At 36.2% G+C, this 24323-nt stretch overlaps 2 protein-coding genes across 8 annotated transcripts in view; both read left to right on the top strand.

Annotated features, from left to right (window-relative positions):
• Positions 1 to 13866, top strand: part of LOC124446106 (rho GTPase-activating protein 7-like) — a 28579-nt gene extending 14713 nt beyond the window's left edge. For all 5 annotated transcript variants that reach the window (XM_046996913.1, XM_046996912.1, XM_046996914.1 and 2 more), the window contains 16 exons: positions 357 to 438; positions 765 to 816; positions 1367 to 1974; positions 2107 to 2223; positions 2323 to 2369; positions 2621 to 2722; positions 3224 to 3307; positions 3395 to 3520; positions 3788 to 3918; positions 4124 to 4261; positions 4433 to 4486; positions 5098 to 5244; positions 5579 to 5754; positions 5899 to 6024; positions 6159 to 6335; positions 13148 to 13866. In XM_046996913.1, coding sequence (XP_046852869.1) covers positions 357 to 438; positions 765 to 816; positions 1367 to 1974; positions 2107 to 2223; positions 2323 to 2369; positions 2621 to 2722; positions 3224 to 3307; positions 3395 to 3520; positions 3788 to 3918; positions 4124 to 4261; positions 4433 to 4486; positions 5098 to 5244; positions 5579 to 5754; positions 5899 to 6024; positions 6159 to 6335; positions 13148 to 13262 — 2282 coding nt within the window. In that variant the 3' untranslated portion in view covers positions 13263 to 13866. The remainder of the gene's footprint in view (positions 1 to 356; positions 439 to 764; positions 817 to 1366; positions 1975 to 2106; positions 2224 to 2322; positions 2370 to 2620; positions 2723 to 3223; positions 3308 to 3394; positions 3521 to 3787; positions 3919 to 4123; positions 4262 to 4432; positions 4487 to 5097; positions 5245 to 5578; positions 5755 to 5898; positions 6025 to 6158; positions 6336 to 13147) is intronic.
• A 487-nt stretch (positions 13867 to 14353) lies between these two features.
• LOC124446107 (rho GTPase-activating protein 6-like) lies at positions 14354 to 23892 on the top strand. 3 transcript variants are annotated; one of them, XM_046996917.1, is made up of 10 exons: positions 14354 to 14655; positions 17896 to 17987; positions 20090 to 20246; positions 20894 to 20983; positions 21314 to 21829; positions 21901 to 21956; positions 22637 to 22787; positions 22873 to 23024; positions 23591 to 23656; positions 23744 to 23892. In XM_046996917.1, exons 2-10 carry the CDS (start codon positions 17901 to 17903, stop codon positions 23867 to 23869), a joined length of 1401 nt encoding a protein of 466 aa, XP_046852873.1. In that variant the 5' UTR covers positions 14354 to 14655; positions 17896 to 17900; the 3' UTR covers positions 23870 to 23892. The 3 variants fall into 3 exon arrangements, with proteins under 3 accessions (XP_046852873.1, XP_046852874.1, XP_046852875.1); XM_046996918.1 differs by lacking the exon at positions 14354 to 14655 and adding an exon at positions 17564 to 17806; XM_046996919.1 differs by lacking the exons at positions 14354 to 14655; positions 17896 to 17987 and adding an exon at positions 19502 to 19608.
• The last annotated feature ends 431 nt before the right edge of the window (positions 23893 to 24323 follow it).

Here is a 24323-nt window from a genome sequence, read left to right as displayed (position 1 = left end):
ATTGACTTAAATACACTTGTTGATACATCTAAAAAAATGCTGCCATTCTAGAAACGTGTGGCTTTTATAGATTATCATAAATCCTGCCTGTGAGAAATAGCGTTTTAGAGAATACAAAGTCAAATATCTTTTTTAAGGGAGCATGCCTCTGAACTCCCATTGAAGTCTCACACATTTGACGGTTGCATTGTCCCCCCTCCTAGTCTAAAAAACCTGTCGACGCAACTGTCTCCAACCAGAAATCAACTGTTCTTTTAGTCTCGTCAACATCTTTATACGTGGTGAAGAGTTTTTTTATATCTAATTTGTTGTCGTGTCATATTAAGAAAGTTTTTGTTACATCTTGCAATTTTTAGATTCCTTGTTTCCCATCGATATTGCAGCAGTGGCTAAAGATCACGATTTTTTGGATAAAGATTCCATCGAGGCATTGTTCAGGTGCACATGTTAATGCAATGAAATTTAGAAAAACATGCACTTTGTACCATTGTGAGACCTTTCGAGGACATTAAACTGATTAGTTTGATGTGCAATTTGCCTATCAGTACAAAAGCATTTTGTTTTGCGTGAGTAAAATTAAAATGCACGATCCCCACATTAGTAACGTTGATGATTTAATGACAAATTTTTGGTGTGGGAGAACTTTTCGTGTTCTGTTTTTGCAAAATGATTACCTATCCTCGATGTCGCCGGTGACGACGAGACGAAAAACACAAGCAATTGTGGAAGGATATATACCCTCTATGTTTGCTCTTTTTCAACAGGAGACTACAAACACTTAACAACTGCGCAAAATTGAAGCTTCATCCAAGAAAGGTGAGTTTCTTTTCTTCCATTTGATGAACTCTATGAACTTATCGTTATCTTCATTTTTGAAATTACAAACAAGATTATGTAAAATACTCCTAAGCTTGGTGGGAGTTTCGATGAGATTATTATTGTTTTGGCAGAACGTAATTTATGTTTGTTTACAGAATATGACTATGCGTCATATTAAGAGATTTCTTTTTACGCAATGTTCTTAAAAAGACTTAACACGAAAGATTTACAATATAAAACCATCCATAAAATAATGAGATTAATTTAATTCTATTTTCTACTTTAAAATTTATTTTGTTCTGGTTTAGGACAACGTGTTGTAATATGTGTGTTAAGGCATATATTTGTTAAGGCTTATGATATGGAAATGGTATAGTGACAAAACCTTATTGAACTTTAAAAGAATCGAGTTACTACCCTTGACTTTTGAACGTAAGAATACACATACACTAATGCGTTATGGCCACACTGACTTTTTTGCAAAAAACACACTCGAAACCGTTTCAAAACATGAACGGTTGAAAAGTTTCCTTTGCTCTTGTTACAGATCGACGAGTACGATTCCGACGACGAAGAGCTCATTGCACTAAGTTCGAGGTGGAAACTGCAGAGAAAGAATAGAAAATGGTCTCGTAGAAAAATATCGGATGATACTCTAAAGGTTTCAATTAATGACAATAAAACATCTCCGAAATCATCTCGAACTATTATGCATTCAATAGAGAACCATTCGAACCATGATAATATAATTAATATTAATCACATCAACAACAATGCAGCCTTAGAACTGCTATATTCGAGGTTAAATGAGAGAAGACCAAGCTTATACGATAATCTTTCCCCAAACAATCAAACAACTACGAGGAATTCGCTCGGTAAGTCATCGCTAGCGAACGATGACGTTAATGATTCGGAGGTTCGGTCGCCCATGGCAAAAAGAAGACCAGGAAATTCGTCTTCACAGTTTGCCAAAGAAGATATTCTTGGTTCTTCTCCCGATGATCAATCATCCGACGAAGAAGATGTTTCCAACGATTTAGAGTTGGTTAAATCACTTAATGAACAAGCTCCTAGAACGGATAAACCAAAAGCAAAGAAAGCCAGATGGCACAGTTTTCAATATTCGAAAAATCCACGAAGAGACTCAACTCTACCGTATGTGATCATTTTTTTTCATCTTTAATTAAATTTGACAGAAAATATCAACTAACCATTGCAGAAACCTTAACGTTGACCATTTCAAACATAAGCTAGTACAGGAATTGATTAAGTGACTTATTTTTACAGTTCTCTAAAGATATCGAATTTGTCTGCTGGTCAATTGGCTGTCCTCAGGAAACTATCATTACTCAAGTTGACGGCTTTAATTGAAAGATATTCAACAGTAACTAGGGGTTTAGGATGGTAAGATATACACGCACAGTCAATTCTTTTTAAATTTTTGATCAGTATTTAGTCCTTTCACATGTAGTCTTGCTGATAAATTCAGATCATCATTTACAGGTCTGTTCCAAGGATCTTCAAGAAAATGATCACTCCCGATTATAAAGGTGATCAATTGTTAAAGAATATCTATTCGTTAATGTTCACTGCCAGTGAAAGAATTTAGCAGATGACGTAGTCATAAATGTTTACAGTAAAATACTATGATATAAAGTATAAAAAGTGTTGCTTGTACTCTTTTACTGTGGCGTAACTACAACGTAAACTCCATGAGCGAAAATAGCCATAAATGCAGGCAGTCCTTTTAGTACCTTATGATGTTTAGATAACTTAAAAGTTTTATTGACTTGTTTTCTAGGAAAGAATGTATTTGGAGTGCCATTTTCTGTGAATGTTCAACGTAGCGGTTATTCGTTACCAAAAACTATACTTTGTGCAATACATCACTTACGACAAACAGGTAACAATATGTTATACTAAATAGCTGAAAATGTTATGTAATGTTGCTGTAAGTTTTTCTTCGTTGGTTGCTGAGCTCTTGAAAGAAACTAAAGTCTTAAAATTAAACGTCTTTGCCAACAAATTTAAGATTTCCTATATTCTTGTGATTAGTCAGCGGTTTCTCATAGAGAACCATTGAACTAAAATACATGGGACGCTACCTGTAATGGAAAAGCCTAATAATTTTTTGAAGCTAAATTTTACGCCCACACACGTGAGATTACACCCAGACACGCGTGTGTAGTTCAATCAATTTTTACTCGGCAAGATAATCTCGAAACACTACACACGCGTGTCTGGGTTTAATTTCGCGTGTGTGGTATAAGATTTGGATTCAATTATTTCCTTCAGATAGCGTTCCATTTATTTCAGTTCAATGTAGAGAACAAATCTTGCCCTCCCTATTGCGCATGTCATCATACGCATAAAATTCAATTGGTTATTATTGACTAATTTTCAGCACTCCAGTCCGTTGGATTATTTCGAAGATCAGGTGGGAAACAGAGAATACATCAACTAAAAACCTTAATGGAGAGTAATCCTGGTATAGTAAACTATATAACTGTGATGTAAAACTTGTTTTTGATGGTAAGCGATGGCAATTTTATGTCAAATTCTTTTCTTGTCAAAGAAATGGACGACTTTCAAGATTGGGCAATATTTGATATCGCAGATGTGTTGAAGATTTATTTCCGAGAACTTCCTGAACCATTACTTACCGTAAAATTGGCTGACACATTTTTATCCATACACCAGCGTGAGTTATTTCATGCATGTTATATATTTTGTATAATTAGAATTTTTACTGCGCATGTGCGAAATAGATAAGTGCGCTGAAATTGTTTTAAGGAGGGAGTTCACGGCGTAACTTATTAAGAATGGGAAAAGCAGAGTGTAGTTTCGTGCAGGTTTTTGTGATAAAATAGTATAAGTCAATTATGATGACAAGGTTATGCTTGAATTAATTTGCCGTGAGATAATTACATATTCATGTAGAATAATTCGAATAATTTGAATAATTTAGATGTTCCAAAAGAATTAAGACTTGGGGCGATGCAAGCAGTTGTACTTTTAATGCCGGACGAAAACAGAGAGGCGTTGCAGAGTCTTTTACTTTTTTTACATGATGTAGCTCAACAATCCAATATTAACCAGGTGTGTGTATTAAGCAGGAAAAATTCCCTCGCCTTACTTTACAAACCTTTGTTTTAATCTTAATGATTCACGATTGAAATTCATCAAATAATGATGCACGAAAAAGATAAGCTATGAAATCATATAACTGACAGTCGAACAACTATCAAAATTTCTTACTTGGAATGGTTGAAGCTCTTTGCAATGTAGTAGTTTCTTCCTTCAGATGACAGCAAGCAATTTGGCAGTGTGCTTCGTTCCAGCCTTCTTTCATCTCTGTGGTGCGTCCGATGATGTCCTAGGTGCTAAACGAGTAAAAAGACCTACGGTTAATAAAGCAGCGAAGGATTTGACCACTGGTCTGGTATGTTTCTATATGTAGAACATGCCTTTTATGTTTGAACAACAGAAGAAATATTTATCTCGCAATTTTTACTGTCGTTTTGGATTAATTTAGTATATTTTATTTGACAGTTTACACGAGATTTCTCAGGTTTTCCAGGTATTTCAAACGCTTTATTTTCTCTACATCTAGGACGCCCAAGAATGTATAACACAAATGATAACGGAAGTTCGAAAATTATTTGCTGTAAGTATAACCAAATCTTACGCTCGTATTCTAAAAGCTCACTCACACTCACACTCAATGAGTGGAACTTCAAAATCACTTCATAGTTAATCGAAAAACCCAATTTCACTGATTGCTTGATTTAAATTATCTTGAAGAAAATCTTGCCATAGATGGAGAAATGACTTTCTCAATGCTTAGACAAAGTGTAATATTTATGTCGCACTCAATGAGTGTGAGTGTGAGTGAGCTTTTAGAATACGGACATTATACTTCGATGAAAGACCGCTGACACTCTTGCAAAGTAACAAAGGGAAAAGGTTCTTAAGTAATCAGTAAATTCTCATGCGAAAAGAACTCTTTAAGCGATTTATTAATCAAATATGCTGTCTCTCTTCAACGAAATTTCATCCAGAAACAATGGCGTAGCAAGCTCACATAATTTGGTCCACGTAATGGCGTCCCAAAAAACGATGCATAGAAACAGAATTTACAGATGGATCTGTTTTGACGTGAAAAATCCATCTAGCTCATTGACAGCGATGAAGCAGCCCAAACAAAAATATATCTAGATTCATAAAAGCCTCTAAGTAAAGCTCACTCAATAACTATAAATAATTATTTGAATTTAGATTCCACAAGATACGATGATGAAGTGTAAATTTTCTTACATCGAGCAAGGCGAGCCAGTAGATGTTGAAGAACTAGGAAAAGTAGATGGCTGTACCGATGAAGATTATCACAGTTATCTTGAAACTTGCATAGCTTCAATACTTAAGGTAAAAATCATATTTTTAAGCTCCTAAATCTATGGGGAGGGGTAGAGTTTAGGACAGTTAACGTCCACAAGGAAAGATTCCCATCCCCCCGGTTCTTTTCTTTGTGCTTGCGGACATTCTACATTGATATGGCGGGTGCAGTGTAACATTATACAAAAGGATTGGTTCAGTGATGTGTCACGCTTTCAAAAAGAGAATGTTTTATGTTATTTTTGTCATGGTGTCAATTTGATTGGTTATACTTGAATTTTAATCTGTTGAGCGGTGAATGAAGAACACGAGAAAATTTCTGAAAATTAATTGACGAAATCTACTTTTGCTCATCTAAAATTAGGAATCAAGACTAAAATTCAAGAACTGGGTGTCACATACTTGTCCTGAGACAAATCTATCTTCAATTGATATCTCTTATAAGAAAGTTCGAGATGGTTATCCTTTACGATTATGGAAAGCGACAGCAGAGATCCATGCCGAGCCAGAAGCTGTTATGAAGAGAATCGTTCACGACAGGTATAAGCTGTGGTTGCAACTGGTCATTACCTTTTTCCCAGTCGTGCATTAGCTTTAGCACAATTCGTTTTTCTCCCAATCCTACATGTATTATTGTGTTATATATAACATCAGATACTATTTACTTTCTTTATTGATGCATAGAAAACTGTGGGATGAAGATTTACTGTCGGAAAAAGTTCTTCGGGAGTTGACTGAAGACATAGATATTTATCAATACATCACAAGAACGTCATTATTACATCCACCACGTGACCATGTTGTTCTAAGGCATGTGATATTTTTATAGCTAACTTGGAGCTAAATTCATACCACTTATAATATTCGTTTATTTTTGTTTGTGTAGTAGCTGCTACAGTGTCTCTGTGAGCGTATTCAATTTATACATAAATTCATTATTTCAGAGCATGGCGATCGAAAATCGACAATGGAAAGTGCGTTATTGCCACAACATCTGTTGCTCATACATCATCTGTGACATCTGAGAGCATTCGTACAACTGTGTTGGCCTCTAGATACTTGATTGAACCCATTGACTGCAACAGATCACGATTAACTCACGTGTACAGAGTTGATCTCAGGTAAACACAAAATTTTAATTATTATAATAAATGAGTGAAGCAGTGGCGTAGCAAACATCGATAGTTGGGAAGGGGGGGGGAGGCACATATTCATATATGCATGTTATAATCCGCAGAAAAGAATGGATTTCAAAAGAACATAATACGACATAACATGAATATCGAATATGAAGCTTTCCTATTTTGGGATATGAGTTTACTTTCATTTTACCTGAAACAAGTAAATTCGAAAAACTGATTTATCATTTTCTTTCGTAAAACTTACGTTTTGACTTTTAACTATTTTTGATTTCGGTGGTGTAGCAAACTCGATAGTTGTGAGGGCCCATACTCATATATGTTTGTATGATGTACCGAATTAAGTTCCTTTACAAACAACTGTTTTTTACGGGGATTACAGCATACGGGGATTACCCAATTATCAAGCTTGCTTGGCATGTCACTGGATTTAGCAAGTTTCTTTAAAGAACATAATCTATTGCTTCGAGTCTTGGCACTACTGTAAACTGGAAAGTTAAAAATTGAATTATCAAAACGAAAGTAAGAAGTTTTGTACGGGAAACCGTAGTAAGTTTTAATTGGCTTTGATTTTGCACGATTCTAATGTTATTTTCATAAACTTATTTAATATTTTAAAGAACGATAAAGGATTTCCGTGCCGAATAACATGATTACTGCACATGTGGTTTTAACGAAAAAAATTTTAAGCATATTATGTAGTTTCATTTGAGCTTGCCGACCATTATTTCCTGGATCATGTAATTTTCTCAGAGGCAGGATCAGTATTAGAAGAAATCTTATCATTTTTTGCAAAAATTTAATTCAGCAACAGCAAAAAAGCAGTTTCTTTGAAATTAATTACGTACATGTTCTAAATTAAGTGTTGTATGTTACATATTTTTTTCAATTTCAATTAAAAATAGAGTTGAACCTGCTACTGGATTTATCCACAGAGCTTAAGAATATTTAATGATTCCCTGCAGCGTATATTTAATCCACCATAAGTCATTCCATCAGACTAAATTAAGCGTGGTTTTCACTAGCGACATAAGCATAGTTACCTTCTCCCGAGGTTGCATAGTTTTCACTAGCGACATAAGCATAGTTACCTTCTCCCGAGGTTGCATAGTTTTCACTAGCGACATAAGCATAGTTACCTTCTCCCGAGGTTGCATAGTTTTCACTAGCGACATAAGCATAGTTACCTTCTCCCGAGGTTGCATAGTTTTCACTAGCGACATAAGCATAGTTACCTTCTCCCGAGGTTGCATAGTTTTCACTAGCGACATAAGCATAGTTACCTTCTCCCGAGGTTGCATAGTTTTCACTAGCGACATAAGCATAGTTACCTTCTCCCGAGGTTGCATAGTTTTCACTAGCGACATAAGCATAGTTACCTTCTCCCGAGGTTGCATAGTTTTCACTAGCGACATAAGCATAGTTACCTTCTCCCGAGGTTGCATAGTTTTCACTAGCGACATAAGCATAGTTACCTTCTCCCGAGGTTGCATAGTTTTCACTAGCGACATAAGCATAGTTACCTTCTCCCGAGGTTGCATAGTTTTCACTAGCGACATAAGCATAGTTACCTTCTCCCGAGGTTGCATAGTTTTCACTAGCGACATAAGCATAGTTACCTTCTCCCGAGGTTGCATAGTTTTCACTAGCGACATAAGCATAGTTACCTTCTCCCGAGGTTGCATAGTTTTCACTAGCGACATAAGCATAGTTACCTTCTCCCGAGGTTGCATAGTTTTCACTAGCGACATAAGCATAGTTACCTTCTCCCGAGGTTGCATAGTTTTCACTAGCGACATAAGCATAGTTACCTTCTCCCGAGGTTGCATAGTTTTCACTAGCGACATAAGCATAGTTACCTTCTCCCGAGGTTGCATAGTTTTCACTAGCGACATAAGCATAGTTACCTTCTCCCGAGGTTGCATAGTTTTCACTAGCGACATAAGCATAGTTACCTTCTCCCGAGGTTGCATAGTTTTCACTAGCGACATAAGCATAGTTACCTTCTCCCGAGGTTGCATAGTTTTCACTAGCGACATAAGCATAGTTACCTTCTCCCGAGGTTGCATAGTTTTCACTAGCGACATAAGCATAGTTACCTTCTCCCGAGGTTGCATAGTTTTCACTAGCGACATAAGCATAGTTACCTTCTCCCGAGGTTGCATAGTTTTCACTAGCGACATAAGCATAGTTACCTTCTCCCGAGGTTGCATAGTTTTCACTAGCGACATAAGCATAGTTACCTTCTCCCGAGGTTGCATAGTTTTCACTAGCGACATAAGCATAGTTACCTTCTCCCGAGGTTGCATAGTTTTCACTAGCGACATAAGCATAGTTACCTTCTCCCGAGGTTGCATAGTTTTCACTAGCGACATAAGCATAGTTACCTTCTCCCGAGGTTGCATAGTTTTCACTAGCGACATAAGCATAGTTACCTTCTCCCGAGGTTGCATAGTTTTCACTAGCGACATAAGCATAGTTACCTTCTCCCGAGGTTGCATAGTTTTCACTAGCGACATAAGCATAGTTACCTTCTCCCGAGGTTGCATAGTTTTCACTAGCGACATAAGCATAGTTACCTTCTCCCGAGGTTGCATAGTTTTCACTAGCGACATAAGCATAGTTACCTTCTCCCGAGGTTGCATAGTTTTCACTAGCGACATAAGCATAGTTACCTTCTCCCGAGGTTGCATAGTTTTCACTAGCGACATAAGCATAGTTACCTTCTCCCGAGGTTGCATAGTTTTCACTAGCGACATAAGCATAGTTACCTTCTCCCGAGGTTGCATAGTTTTCACTAGCGACATAAGCATAGTTACCTTCTCCCGAGGTTGCATAGTTTTCACTAGCGACATAAGCATAGTTACCTTCTCCCGAGGTTGCATAGTTTTCACTAGCGACATAAGCATAGTTACCTTCTCCCGAGGTTGCATAGTTTTCACTAGCGACATAAGCATAGTTACCTTCTCCCGAGGTTGCATAGTTTTCACTAGCGACATAAGCATAGTTACCTTCTCCCGAGGTTGCATAGTTTTCACTAGCGACATAAGCATAGTTACCTTCTCCCGAGGTTGCATAGTTTTCACTAGCGACATAAGCATAGTTACCTTCTCCCGAGGTTGCATAGTTTTCACTAGCGACATAAGCATAGTTACCTTCTCCCGAGGTTGCATAGTTTTCACTAGCGACATAAGCATAGTTACCTTCTCCCGAGGTTGCATAGTTTTCACTAGCGACATAAGCATAGTTACCTTCTCCCGAGGTTGCATAGTTTTCACTAGCGACATAAGCATAGTTACCTTCTCCCGAGGTTGCATAGTTTTCACTAGCGACATAAGCATAGTTACCTTCTCCCGAGGTTGCATAGTTTTCACTAGCGACATAAGCATAGTTACCTTCTCCCGAGGTTGCATAGTTTTCACTAGCGACATAAGCATAGTTACCTTCTCCCGAGGTTGCATAGTTTTCACTAGCGACATAAGCATAGTTACCTTCTCCCGAGGTTGCATAGTTTTCACTAGCGACATAAGCATAGTTACCTTCTCCCGAGGTTGCATAGTTTTCACTAGCGACATAAGCATAGTTACCTTCTCCCGAGGTTGCATAGTTTTCACTAGCGACATAAGCATAGTTACCTTCTCCCGAGGTTGCATAGTTTTCACTAGCGACATAAGCATAGTTACCTTCTCCCGAGGTTGCATAGTTTTCACTAGCGACATAAGCATAGTTACCTTCTCCCGAGGTTGCATAGTTTTCACTAGCGACATAAGCATAGTTACCTTCTCCCGAGGTTGCATAGTTTTCACTAGCGACATAAGCATAGTTACCTTCTCCCGAGGTTGCATAGTTTTCACTAGCGACATAAGCATAGTTACCTTCTCCCGAGGTTGCATAGTTTTCACTAGCGACATAAGCATAGTTACCTTCTCCCGAGGTTGCATAGTTTTCACTAGCGACATAAGCATAGTTACCTTCTCCCGAGGTTGCATAGTTTTCACTAGCGACATAAGCATAGTTACCTTCTCCCGAGGTTGCATAGTTTTCACTAGCGACATAAGCATAGTTACCTTCTCCCGAGGTTGCATAGTTTTCACTAGCGACATAAGCATAGTTACCTTCTCCCGAGGTTGCATAGTTTTCACTAGCGACATAAGCATAGTTACCTTCTCCCGAGGTTGCATAGTTTTCACTAGCGACATAAGCATAGTTACCTTCTCCCGAGGTTGCATAGTTTTCACTAGCGACATAAGCATAGTTACCTTCTCCCGAGGTTGCATAGTTTTCACTAGCGACATAAGCATAGTTACCTTCTCCCGAGGTTGCATAGTTTTCACTAGCGACATAAGCATAGTTACCTTCTCCCGAGGTTGCATAGTTTTCACTAGCGACATAAGCATAGTTACCTTCTCCCGAGGTTGCATAGTTTTCACTAGCGACATAAGCATAGTTACCTTCTCCCGAGGTTGCATAGTTTTCACTAGCGACATAAGCATAGTTACCTTCTCCCGAGGTTGCATAGTTTTCACTAGCGACATAAGCATAGTTACCTTCTCCCGAGGTTGCATAGTTTTCACTAGCGACATAAGCATAGTTACCTTCTCCCGAGGTTGCATAGTTTTCACTAGCGACATAAGCATAGTTACCTTCTCCCGAGGTTGCATAGTTTTCACTAGCGACATAAGCATAGTTACCTTCTCCCGAGGTTGCATAGTTTTCACTAGCGACATAAGCATAGTTACCTTCTCCCGAGGTTGCATAGTTTTCACTAGCGACATAAGCATAGTTACCTTCTCCCGAGGTTGCATAGTTTTCACTAGCGACATAAGCATAGTTACCTTCTCCCGAGGTTGCATAGTTTTCACTAGCGACATAAGCATAGTTACCTTCTCCCGAGGTTGCATAGTTTTCACTAGCGACATAAGCATAGTTACCTTCTCCCGAGGTTGCATAGTTTTCACTAGCGACATAAGCATAGTTACCTTCTCCCGAGGTTGCATAGTTTTCACTAGCGACATAAGCATAGTTACCTTCTCCCGAGGTTGCATAGTTTTCACTAGCGACATAAGCATAGTTACTTTCTCCCGAGGTTGCATAGTTTTCACTAGCGACATAAGCATAGTTACCTTCTCCCGAGGTTGCATAGTTTTCACTAGCGACATAAGCATAGTTACCTTCTCCCGAGGTTGCATAGTTTTCACTAGCGACATAAGCATAGTTACCTTCTCCCGAGGTTGCATAGTTTTCACTAGCGACATAAGCATAGTTACCTTCTCCCGAGGTTGCATAGTTTTCACTAGCGACATAAGCATAGTTTTCTCCCGAGGTTGCATAGTTTTCACTAGCGACATAAGCATAGTTACCTTCTCCCGAGGTTGCAGGAAACAAAAACAAAAGGAATCTTAGATGCATGTCTAAGTACTGTGTGCTTGTGTTTATGTTTGTGCTTTTATGAGATTCTTTTGTATTATCTTTTGTCTCTGTTTGTCCTTATGCACATCATCATTATTATTCTTTTATTGTTTTGCAATGAAAGAACTTTGCAGTCAACGAGTTTTGCACTAAAGTGTTTTCACAGTAGAACTACATAAAGATTTGCTGTGACAGTGAATGATTCTCTCTGAAATGCTTTAAATGGGTTTGTTATTCTCTCCCACAAAATGTATTTATCATTGTCCCATTGTAATTTTTGAAATATTTCTGTTCACATCCATTGCTTAAACCTAGAGAAACTTATTTCACTTTGACATCATGAACACAAGACTACTGCAGCTCTATACAACCGAATACTATATGAAACGAGCTGGCATAAATGTGTCAAAAATGTACATAAATGTATTTTTTCTCACCAGAAGCTTTGGTCAATCATAATGGTCATGTTATCGTGACCAGATATCCATTTATTTTGATCTAATAACAGTATTCTTTTTAAACTCCCGACATTTTTTCAATTTCCGTACGAAAGAAGGGATTTCGTTTCTTGCCTCAGCTTGTATGACCACACTCTATACAGTCAATATTGCTGTCATAATAGGTGTTGAGAGCGAGCACAATATTCGACCGTCGTTTTGAGAGCAAATTTCGAGAGGCATATGAATGGAGGACTCAAAATACGAGATCTATTCTTGAACTTGAACACAGTAAAGGAAACGTGCAGCAGGCCCACTGCATTGAATTTTTTTGTGCTTAACATATCTTCTTGCTCATGTGATTACCATAGCAGCAGCCATTAAAATAGTTAAATATACAGCAGCAAGTTGAACAGCAATGTGTTCTTACTGTATATTCCCTATACTGTGACTTGTCCATCTATGATATTACGAAAAGGTGATTTGAATGTTACGTCACGGCCGCCATCTTGGTTGAACTTAACAAAAGGATTTTCTTGTTTACAATTCAAATTTCAAACAACATGGCGATTATCTCTTTGTCTTTTGACTCCTTGAGGAATGGTTGTAATCCACCTATACGGGTTGGGGAGTAGATTTCTCATTTCACAGTAAATGCGCTCATCATTGTACTTGAGGTTATACATTTTGAGCCGGTTCCACGAAGCCTGAATTATCCACCGGATAGTAAAATTTTCAAACTTGCAAAAAAAGGGATTGTATTTTCGTTACGACGAAGAAATTTTGTAACTTTAGCAGCAATATATACATGTATAGGTTGTATAAGAATTTAGGTTGTATAAGAATTTCAGAAAAAGGGATCGAAATTTTAATCTAGCTTAATTATAACATACTTCTTAGCCTCCCCTCCCCCAGTATTCATCATGGTTTCTTTCAATTGCTCTTTAGGGGTCGTTCACCGGAATGGTACCACGCTGCTATGCCTGCGATTCTCGCTAACGTTATGCTAAAGTTGAAGAAATCATTTCTTGATGATGGAGGCAGTCAGGAAACGAATGTTTAATATACAAGTATGAAAACTTTACGCGTGTTATGAAATCTAAATGGTGGACAATGTTCGTCGTGAAAAAAGCTACTTCGTTCACATAACCATAAGCCTTTTGACTGGAGTCAATAAATATTTTCGCTTAACACGTAAACAATGAAAAGTACTTTTATGTCAATTATGTACGAATCTATAAATTGAACAGCAAACTTGGAGTTTGAAATACGCCTTTTTTAATTTCGCATGTACATGTCTTCTTATGCTCAGAACTAACGTTATAGAATTATCTATTGTCTTGTGCATTTAAAGTACATTGTAGAAGGTCAACTGTGCGTGAGATCGTCGTAGACATTGCCATCAAAACTATGCAACCAAAATGTATTGTGAAGCGCAATAACTTTGGTAATTTTAAAATAATTAAAAATTGAGTAAATTGTAATGACTTTTATCGATTCATTAGATCTCGCATTAGACATCTTTTGTTGTTTTTTTATTAGCCGTGTGCATGAATAGGATGAGTAACATAAATTTGGGCGTAAAGTTACTCTGCTATTCAAGAATGTATGGATATGTTGTAACTAAATTACTGATTGTTTGATTATGCGACAATTAAGATTAATGATATAGTGTTTGCATTCATTTAATTAGAAATGGTAGTTTATGGCCCTATGACAAGATTATGCATGACCTATGCACTTACAGCTGACGAGATTAATGGTTACGTTGTCCTGTAAAATCGTACTAAAGTCAATACAAATCAGTTTTGAAGATTATTTTTTGTACCATTTACGTTGTAATACCAGCAAAACCCAACAGCGCTAGGATATTGTTTTAGTGCTGTCGTTACATAAGAGAGCTGCTATGTGAAAGTATATTCTATCATAGCTAAATCATTTTTATAAACGATTTTTTATTATAATAATCTGTTTCGGTTAAAAAGCTTTTACAAATCAATTCGCCACACACATTCAACAAGTGTTACATTAATACATACAACACTCAACATCCTTTATTCGAAAGTGTCTCGAATTGGCAAGGCGTTGCTAAACCGTACTAAATACATTCAACTAAACTTCCTGTATGTCTGCTAAATTATCAACCATGTGCAATATCAGTAAGATATGACGCCGCTTTTGGTAGTCGATATCCAATGATGACGAACAAAATTATAGACGAGGCTTATGCGTTCATGCAAAAGCATAATTGATTCTGCATGCGTATGAACAAAAGTCATCGCGACAGGACTCCGAAATATTATGCATTGACACGATTACATTGTATGAGATATCAAATTAGGCTGTTGTGTTCGCTACAAATATATGGAGAGAAATCTTGTTCTTGGACACTACGATGCGTCTTTTTTATACAACTTCATGTTTATTAGTCACAATTGATGAAGTTCATGTGTAAGGTGGGTGATATAGAATGTGATCGTAAAGAACGAAAACTATGCTTTGTACTATTACACATAATTGGCCTGTTTGGTGCCGTTCGTTCACTACAAATTTGAAATACACTAGTTAGTGCGATTTCTACCTACAAGGTCGTTTGGCAATGTAAATTTCATGATAGAGAGGCTTAGCTAAGATTTGTTCAGGGGTAGATCTAAAGGACTTCCGAGCTTACTATTTTAGTACAATACTAGCTATAAATTGACGACAATCATCATAGTGTCGCTGTCGTTAACATCTGTTTTCTCAGCTGTGTTCATTTCTCCGGCATAGCGGCTTTATTACCTCTATGAACATTAATAAAGATTCGGAGGTAGTTTATGCCTGCATTGATCAGGAAGAAGATTCGGGCTTTTGTCGAAATTTAAAAAAAGGTTAGGATGATGTACGACAGGCTTCGTCCCCACCAAGGCACTTCCTTATACGAACATATTTTGCAGATGTAGGTGAAAGGTCAATATTGTGAACAAGAATTCTTGGTTTGAAAGGCTAAACTCGCTTGCACTAAGACAGTCTGAATTGTTAGTAAGTCTTACATGGCAATGCTTCGCAGCATTCTCTTGCCGCGAGCGTTAAGATAGTTGAATATTGAAACAAAACTTTGCATATTTGAAATGCCGAAAAGTCCTTGTCGCGCATCTAACATGCATAACTATAAAGGAGGAGATAAATGACAGTCTCGCGGTGTTTGAATGTCAGGAAATCATGACTATATTACGAATGAATTTTTCTTTTTTGCATCAAAAAAATACATCATAACACAATAGATTGTATCGAGGTTCTTCCAAACGTTAAATGTAATTATTTCAAAACGATGATTAAAAAGTTAGCTTTTCGCTAAATTGTCGCCAATTATCTAAACAATGTCGTAAAAAAGAAACACCGTTTTAATGAGCTTTCAATATTTACTGATTATCGAAGCACGGCTGAAGGTTTGATAAAAATGTCACGCAAGACATTTTGGAACTAAGGAATTCTCATAAATGCACTGTCGCAATAAATCCACGAAGTTCAATGGGGAGAGAACTGATGTAAAATAAACTTTTTGTTTATAAGAACGCGCAATGTAAACAAAATAAATGGTATTAATTTTATAGTGTGAAAATAGTTTTGAACAATATTCGTATTTACAAATTAGTTTCTATTGTACAAAGTTTTGCATAAATTAGAAGCAGGCAATTTCTGGTTAACATATAAATATATAACTGTTCAAAAAATGAAGAAATGAAAACAAAGTCTCTAAGATATATATAGTTTCTTTTATAGTAATTTGTACATTAAATAATTGTTCTCTATATGTAAATTTTTAATTTTTTCTTTTAATACCATAAATGTAAGGTAGAAAAAGATTGTTTAGCTTGCCATAGAAATTTGCAATTTGGCAGGGAAAGCGAGTTTCGTCGATCGAGGAAAAAAGATTAATTTTTAAAATTTTAATAATTCGTAACTTCTTGCTCAACATATGCCGATAGCTGCATATTTACATGTTTTTGGCATGCGCATGATTGCAAACTGGTATTACTTATACATGAACTTGGGCTGCATATTTGGATACCATTTAATTTTTTTAATGAAACTTGATCGGAATCATCTGATCCGGAACTGTCTGTCAAAACAACTGTTCCAAAGAATTGTAAGGAAAATTCTTTTGGAATCCTCATTCAACGCAGGATCAAAGGTTAAAATTCGATGTAGAGCCGTCCAAGCTGTTTTAATATGCGATGACATGTTTGGTGTAAGTACTCTCAAATTAATTGGATGCTCTTTTTGTCATGTGTATTATAAAGTTTAGCTTTCAAGTGGATTATTCTCATATGTCTGAATGGCCACTAAAGTTCTAGAAACTACCATATAGTACATAGGATTTACAAGCTGACATAAGTTATTATCTCTGGTGACTGTTCATCATAAAACATTCACCTCACCACGAGTGACCTAAATTAGAAATATTATAAATTGACTTTTACGACCAGTGCCGCTATTTCATTCAAAGTTTTGATCTGTTGATCAGATCAAAATCGTACGCTAACTCTAAACCTACGCAGGTTGTTCTCTATCGATTAGATTTTTGTAAATTAGCTGCAAAAATATCCTCTAAATGTAGCTTATACTATACAAAAATGCCACTTTGCTGTTAGAAAGATGATTTACTTTTCTTCACGTTGTGCTTTTACAAAATCATCCTTTTTATGATCATTATCAAAGAATTTATTTTCACTCTCGTCATTCACTCTTCACTTGCTAGTAATGCAAACATTGTCGAATCAGTTCGTGGCAAAATTTTTCGTGGCAAAACTTTTCGTGGCAAAACTTTTCGTAGCAAAACTTTTCGTGGCAAAGCAAGTCAACAATCACTGCTGCATGTAAAGTAAAACATAACAAAATGTGGTAAAGTTGACGTGACAGGGAAAAACTCAACAACTGTACGAATTCATTGTTTTTTTATGACCACTCGGTCTTGAATCGTCATTCATTTAAACATTCATCATGTATCTATGATAATGTTATGTCCGTTTGGTTCACAATCATTGTCATCGACAAGATGTCACATCATCACCATAAAAGTAGGATTAACTACCACCAGTAATGCAAAATGTCTTGCACATTAGTCAATATTGACTAATTTGACTTGTCCTTATTAAGGTGTATACAATGTTAGAGTCCTTTAGAATGTTGGGCAGAATTATCAGACTTGCATTGCCTATAGTCGGTGTAGAAATACTCAGTTGATTTATGAAATTTAAAAGATGCTTAACTGCACATGCTATGGATGAAATGTCTCTCATTATTTTTTTTTTGACTTAACATCAACATGTCAGCACGTTTTTTTCGGATAATACTTGAGACAACATACCAAAGAAAGAGCACACGTTCTGTAGTAATCCGAACCAATTGTCTTCATAAAGACGAGCTCATTAATCATTGTGTAAGATAAGAACAGCTTTCTCAAGGCAATGTCAAAAAATGAAATCTTTAGATTCGAGCGAATATTGTATTTTACTTGGATGTGTGATGACGACATATATCTTTGTCACTTACTGAAACGTCAAGATTAAAATTACTTATGAACCAATGCCTTGGATTTCAAACATGCGCCATAAGTAATTTCAAGTATGTTTTCTCCTTATCAAGTTAAATGTTCAGGCTGATTTAGTAGAGTGTTATTCTGTGTATGTTTATCTGCACATTATTTACTTCAGGTTCGATGCTCACAATGGAGAAGTTTGTCAAACCATGGCGGAATCGAACAAAGATTGTCTCAAACGCTGGTACAGCACTATGGACGCCTAAGGTAGGTTAAAATATCTCAATTATTGAAGACAAACGAAAGTTAAGATTGTTATATTTTATGAAACAAACCCTCATCACTGCAAAGTCCCCTATTCTTAGCAGCAACTAAGCCGAAATAGCTCTCTTACAAATAGAATATTACACTGGTCTCTAAGCACAAAATTAATTGTCGAAATTTCCTCGGAAATTTTTCTATTTGTTCGGCGCTTGAATATGTAAATATCCGGAAATTCTATCATTCTACAAATATTATGTGAAATTTTTTCCACCCAAAGAGTACGAAAAGAAATGGATAGAGCCAATTTGATATTCAATAAATTCAATTGTTTGATAAATTGGTATTGTAGTAAACGTCAGTACCAATTTCGTATTGTAACATTGCAAGAGCAAAAAAGATGGACAATAAAGATATTTATAGACGGTTAGGTACATTTCTGGTTACTATGTTTTCTATACTTACAACAATCAATAAACAAACATGCCATTATTACTCTTTATCTATTACTCTTTGTGATATTAAATATTGAAATCAATGGTTTCAATTTTTTCTGCTCCAAACTGATTTTGAGGAAAATCGCTAAACGAATGTAAATGTTTCTGAGGACGTATAGGGCGATAAAACAATGTTTGAGCTTAATAACGTAAAGATTATAGCGTTGTTTTGACTTAAGTTATTGAACGGATATTAAATTTCGTCGCCCAGATAAGTTGTTGTTTATCAAATTGAGTTTGCTGCACGTCGAAATTTGATCTGATTTTCCAAGATGTCTGTCATTCAGCGCCTAGAGAGACTTTTAGAATTGTCATACATGCGCATAGCAAATGAAACATTCACATATTTTCATCAATCAATACATCGATTTATAAATATACGCACCCTTGGATAGAGCTGTTACAGAAGGCCTGCCAAATGTGCTGAGTGTTCGTTTACAGTACTTATTTTATGATGTTTTTTGAACATCATTGACGTTGTTGAGAATCTTTCTTGTGTCACACAAGTCCACATTATGGGAATCGCCATACCAGCTTAGAAAGATAGTTTAAACTATCAAAAAACGAATCACCAGAATCATTACTGAGTTAGAAAAAACGGCATTTCAGATGTCTAAATCTGCCAACGCCAAATACTATTTTCATCAAAATAAATTTCATGATTGGGTTAATTTACGTATGAAATTCTATTCCATCAGAAATAAGAAATTTCTAGCTTGTTTTCAGAGAAATTGCAATTTCATTAAATTTTTGCATGGAAAAATGCGTGCATTTACAAATTAGCATTTTATTTAATGATTTAGCAGCTAATTTCTACTTTCCTTCATGCACAATGCCAAAAAAACAAACATGTTTGATATGTTTGTAAGTCTCTTAAGCTAATCTCTCACTGGTTGAATATGAAACATTCATGCTTTTCAACGATTTAGTGCTTTTTTGTCAAAATCAAGTATTTATATGAGCGATTAGAGAAGTTACTTTTTCTCATCAAATATAACATGACGTTTCCATTTTTTCTATCGCCACATAACTATAACCCGTCTAAAGATTGGTGATATCATAAAGCACCTCACAAGGAGAATATACGATAGAGTCGTTGATCCTGAGCGTTGTAGAGACTAATTATGTTGGTATGATATTCAGTACTAAAATCAAGTCTTATAACGAACTTATACTAGTACGTTATCGCGTAACTTCTAAATGGTTACTCAACAATGGTAGCCTTATGCATATAGCTATTAATAACAAAATTGGAAATCACAAAGACTACTTGAAATGTCTAATCGATCACTATCAAGGAAAAGCAAATGAACAATCTCGTCTACGATTCAATTCAATTAAGCGTGAGAGCAATTTATCACATGGCAACGATGATTTAATCAAGCAATATGGTGTAGTTAAAAATAGATAATTCAAAAAAGGTTTGATTGTATATGATTTCTCAGGCGTAGAATATTCCTAGATGAATTATGCTCTAAAAGCTGTTTTCAATTTAAAATATTGGTGTTAAAGTATACGTGTGCCAGGAGGGCAAAACGCTTTATCACTTGAAACAGCGGAAAATTTCCACTCGTTCATGCTTTAACCCGCTGACCACATGATTTCTTACAGGGTAGTTGTTGCTGGTTATCGGCGGCTGGTCAGTCAGTTGTTCTCACAGAAACCACTATATCAGTATTATCTGGACCTGAGCGCCGTGCTTTGCAACGTTTAGCTTTACATAAACTGCAGGCGTTGAGTATACAATGTACAATACCTTCCAACAAAGGTTAGAGCACAACATATATTGTCATGAATTTTAGAAATAAGCGTTTGGTTTGTGTACAATGCATGGTCATATTTTTTCGCCCATTTCTTTCCTTCTTCATCTTTGGGCCATCTCATTTCTTAAAATAAATCATTTAGTTTAACTGAAGTTGAAGAACGATATATTTTTGTTGGCATGACGCAACCGCTACAGACCATCCCTGGATCAGCCACAAGTCCCCCCCCCCTGCTTCACAAGGAACGGGCTGAATGAGCGTGTTTGATCATTTATTTATATTTCCTCGACTTAGGACTTGCGATTATACAAACAATTTCCACTGAAATATTTGGTTAGAGAATAATCTACTACAGTATATTAATTTGGTGAAAGTACGCCTTCAAAAATTCTTCAAAACAAAAAATAGTTTCAATTAATTAACAATCGACAAGTTTGCCATGATAGCATTTAAGCGCTCGTAATTTTATTTCCCAGAAATGTGTTTTTACTAAATATATTTTTGGCAGTTTTTGTCGGGATCCCTAAAACTCCCCCCCTGTTACGCCATCACTTGACATCCTTAAACCCCTCCTGTTACACACATGTTTCTTTTTTTCTCAGTTTGTTTTATATTTTCATTGAAAGCTTTTTTTACGTCATCTCCAACACAGGTGAAGGGAAAAATTTTGGCAAGAGATTAAAGAGGTCACTTAAAGGACGCAAACGATCAATTACCGAGAATGGATTGTTATTTAATGGAGGTTACAAATTCAGAATCTTTGTATATGCAGGTGTTTTTATACAATCGGCACATCGTTTACATGCCTTCTCTATACTTAATTCACAAGACTCTTATCTTGTTATTGCTTTTATTTATAAGTTGGGCATATTTTTCACATCGGTCAACAGATCTCATTAATAAAATTTGCATGTCAAACACATGCGTTCACTGTACTCAATCTTATCGATATAAGATAGAAATTTTTCGCCAAACATAACATGAACTTTGTCCGTCTATCAGCATTTGTTCATATTCATTTGTAGACGTCTCGAGATCTTTTTGAATTTCCATCTTATTTACATGTATTTAGGTAAAGGTAAAACGGCGATTTTTGGAACCCCCCTTGATGTTGTCATAAAAAATGATCACATATCACAAACCGGCGTCAAACCCAATCCACGGCGAACGAGAAGAAAAAGTGAGCCTAGTGGTATTTCTCAAGAAGTAAAAGAAAAACTATCGAGAAGACGACGTGCATCATCCAACACACCGCCTGCAACAGCAACCCTTAAACGACAATTGAAGCAAAATATGTACAATAATACCCCGAAGAAAGAATCGTCCACGACTTCAGTTCTGAGATTGGCAAGCTCATCTAGTGATTTAAATAAGCCCAAGAGACATAGCGATGGTGAATCCGCGTCAAACATCTATTCCGAGCAAGCATCTTCTGGTTGGAAATCTTCTCGACTGATCGATGCTTTGACATTGTCGTCAACGTCAGCGTCTGCATCTTGCTTGCTAAAAAAACCAGAGCTTCCAATACCATCTCCACCCAAAGTTCCATCTATTGTCTTACAGTCAGTCGACTTTCTTCAAACACATGGTACGACACGATGCTTTTTACACTGCAATTCTAATTATACGTATGACAAAGAAAAATGTCTATATTATCAGGTTTACATGTCCTGGGAATTTTCAGAGTTCCCGGTTCAAAGAAAAGACTAAAGCAGGTATGTTTAGGGAATGAAGTTAATCGTAATGACCATTCCACCTTTCACTTTTCCAGAAAAGGACCATCACATGAAACCGTATGCATTCTTGCAAGTTAGAAAATAATACAATTAAGTGCATTATAATTAAAAAGATGTGCTTGCAACATTTTAGCAACTTGTCTTGCGCTTTGATTTATCGACATGATTTCCACAATTTCTACACATTTGACTACAGTTTGAAATTTCTTTATGCAAAACTAAAACTTATTAGAAATATACATGCAATACTACAAAACAATAGTTCTACACGGGGCATATATATTGGCGAGATAATCAATTATTTATTAAATAAAGCATTGAAGTGAACGGCACAACTTTTCAAAGTTGATATTACGGAAACATGAAAATTGATCTGCAAAATTAAGCAAATGATCTTATAGAAGCAATTTCAAGATTTAAAAGTTTGTTAGTATGTATGATCATTATACTATCTATCCAACTGCGGAAATTTAACTACTATGTATGTATCATCTATGTGTGTTACAGATGCCAATTTAGCGACATTAATTCATTAATTGTGAAAATGAAGACTACAGGAATTGGCTTATGCTGTTGTGATCGCCTCCCTTCTTCCTTTCATAAAAAAACGCAAAGTTTGTAAAATACAAAAAACATTTGAACCTTCTTCCTTTCTTTAGTTCCGTGAAGAGTTCGATAATGGCTTTCGGGAAAATTTTTCTGACGAAGATAATGCACATGACGTGGCTGCATTGTTTAAGGAATTTTTTCGTTATTTACCAGAACCTTTGATGACGAGAGAGTTATATTCAGCCTTTTTGTCCACTCAAAGTAAGTTTTCTTATTGTAAGTATGGTTTATTTTGATAATAGTTTGATCATCGCATTCTTTTTTTTTATACTTCTGATGATAATAGGATTCAAAGACACAAAAACACAGTTAGAAGGACTGAAGTACTTATGGTACCTTCTTCCTGACTCAAACCGCGACACACTACATTGTTTACTGTGTTTTCTAAGGAAAGTCGCGTCATATGCCGAAGATACAAAGGATGAAAACGACCAAATTGTGAGTTTCACTTAACTAATTCATTTTTTTACAAATAAGGAGCAGACGGAATCCTAGCCTTTCCTGCAATCTGATTGGCTGTATAGCAGAGGGAGGTTTTTTACGTTAATTTGACAGCGGTCCGGAATCCTATAGCTAAATACTTAAGCGAAGAGTTCTTCTGTTTTGCTTGGTTTCGTTTTGTTTTTAAAGGAAATTGTCTGACAACTTTTGATCGTAATAACCTATTAATAAAGTAAATGGTTTGAACCCGGGAGTATCGTTACATGTTTGTAAATGTAGATCGTCCAGGTTGGTATAGTCCTGAGAAGGACTGTTTTTGTTGTTGTTGACTGACGTTTCGACAACCTTAGCGGTTGTCATCTTCAGAGTCAAAAACTATAGGAAAAGGCAAAGTAAGTGACTATATCTTTGATATTTGTTGCTGTTCTCGCAACAATGTTTGAGCGTGTTTAAAAACATCATATTTTGACATAATTTTATCTTCATTGTGTCTTTCTAAGTACTTTTTTATACCCTTCATGCAGTGTATATTGATTTGTTTTCATTTGTCATATCTGCTGTAGATTCCTGGCAATAAGATGAACTGCAGAAACCTCGCTACGTTAATGGGTCCAAATATACTACATAAGGTAAAAAATTTCACTTGAAGAAAATCCTTTTCAATCTCTTACTGTTAGCATCATGCAACCTTTCTAAACATTGCTTTTAATGTTTAGGTAAAGAGTCCTCACTTGCAAAACTTTGTCGTGGAGGACCAACAACGAGCCGAAGAACTCGATGAAGTGATTGACGTTACCGAAGACTTGATTTATCATCATGAAAGCTTTTCCGCGGTATGTTAAAGCACATCATAAATCAAACTCAATGAAACGCGTGCGATGATTGGTCGATGCATAAGCCTGTGCAAAACAGATCTGTGCTCAACCAATCAAATCAATCAGTCAATCAAAGAGAATTTGCAAATCAAACATGAATACATTTAGAGAAAAAATTAACACCTTTGTTTTAATTTTGTATTTTTCGCATTATTGCTATTTTATAAAAGAAGCAAAAGGTGTTTGTACTGTCTTATGAAAATTTCATATTTCGGAGACGTTTGTGAGAGCTCTCGAGTAGGTGCAACCTCTGGACCTTCGGTCTCGGGCTTGCATTGATTAGATCACGAGGTCTCCCAAAGGTCTCATCGGTTTGCATAAGCCTGTGCGAACACAGTAAAGCAACTTTTATTTCTTTAATTCTTCACTTAATTGTTTAATGTTTTGACGTTAACGAGTTTAGTACTTCACACTCAACAAA

Source organism: Xenia sp. Carnegie-2017, unplaced genomic scaffold (assembly GCF_021976095.1).
Source record: "Xenia sp. Carnegie-2017 unplaced genomic scaffold, XeniaSp_v1 HiC_scaffold_22, whole genome shotgun sequence".
Classification (NCBI taxonomy): Eukaryota; Metazoa; Cnidaria; class Anthozoa; order Malacalcyonacea; family Xeniidae; genus Xenia; species Xenia sp. Carnegie-2017.
Note: the sequence above shows the minus strand (reverse complement) of the source record. Positions and strands in the feature narration are given on the sequence as shown.

Excerpts from the sequence above, each read along its gene's own strand:
- LOC124446107 (XM_046996917.1), top strand. The coding sequence starts at position 17,901 with ATGCTCACAATGGAGAAGTTTGTCAAACCATGGCGGAATCGAACAAAG. Across the intron at positions 21,957-22,636 it reads CAAAGAAAAGACTAAAGCAG|TTCCGTGAAGAGTTCGATAA; the intron begins GTATGTTTAGGG and ends TCCTTTCTTTAG. Across the intron at positions 23,025-23,590 it reads AGGATGAAAACGACCAAATT|ATTCCTGGCAATAAGATGAA; the intron begins GTGAGTTTCACT and ends TATCTGCTGTAG.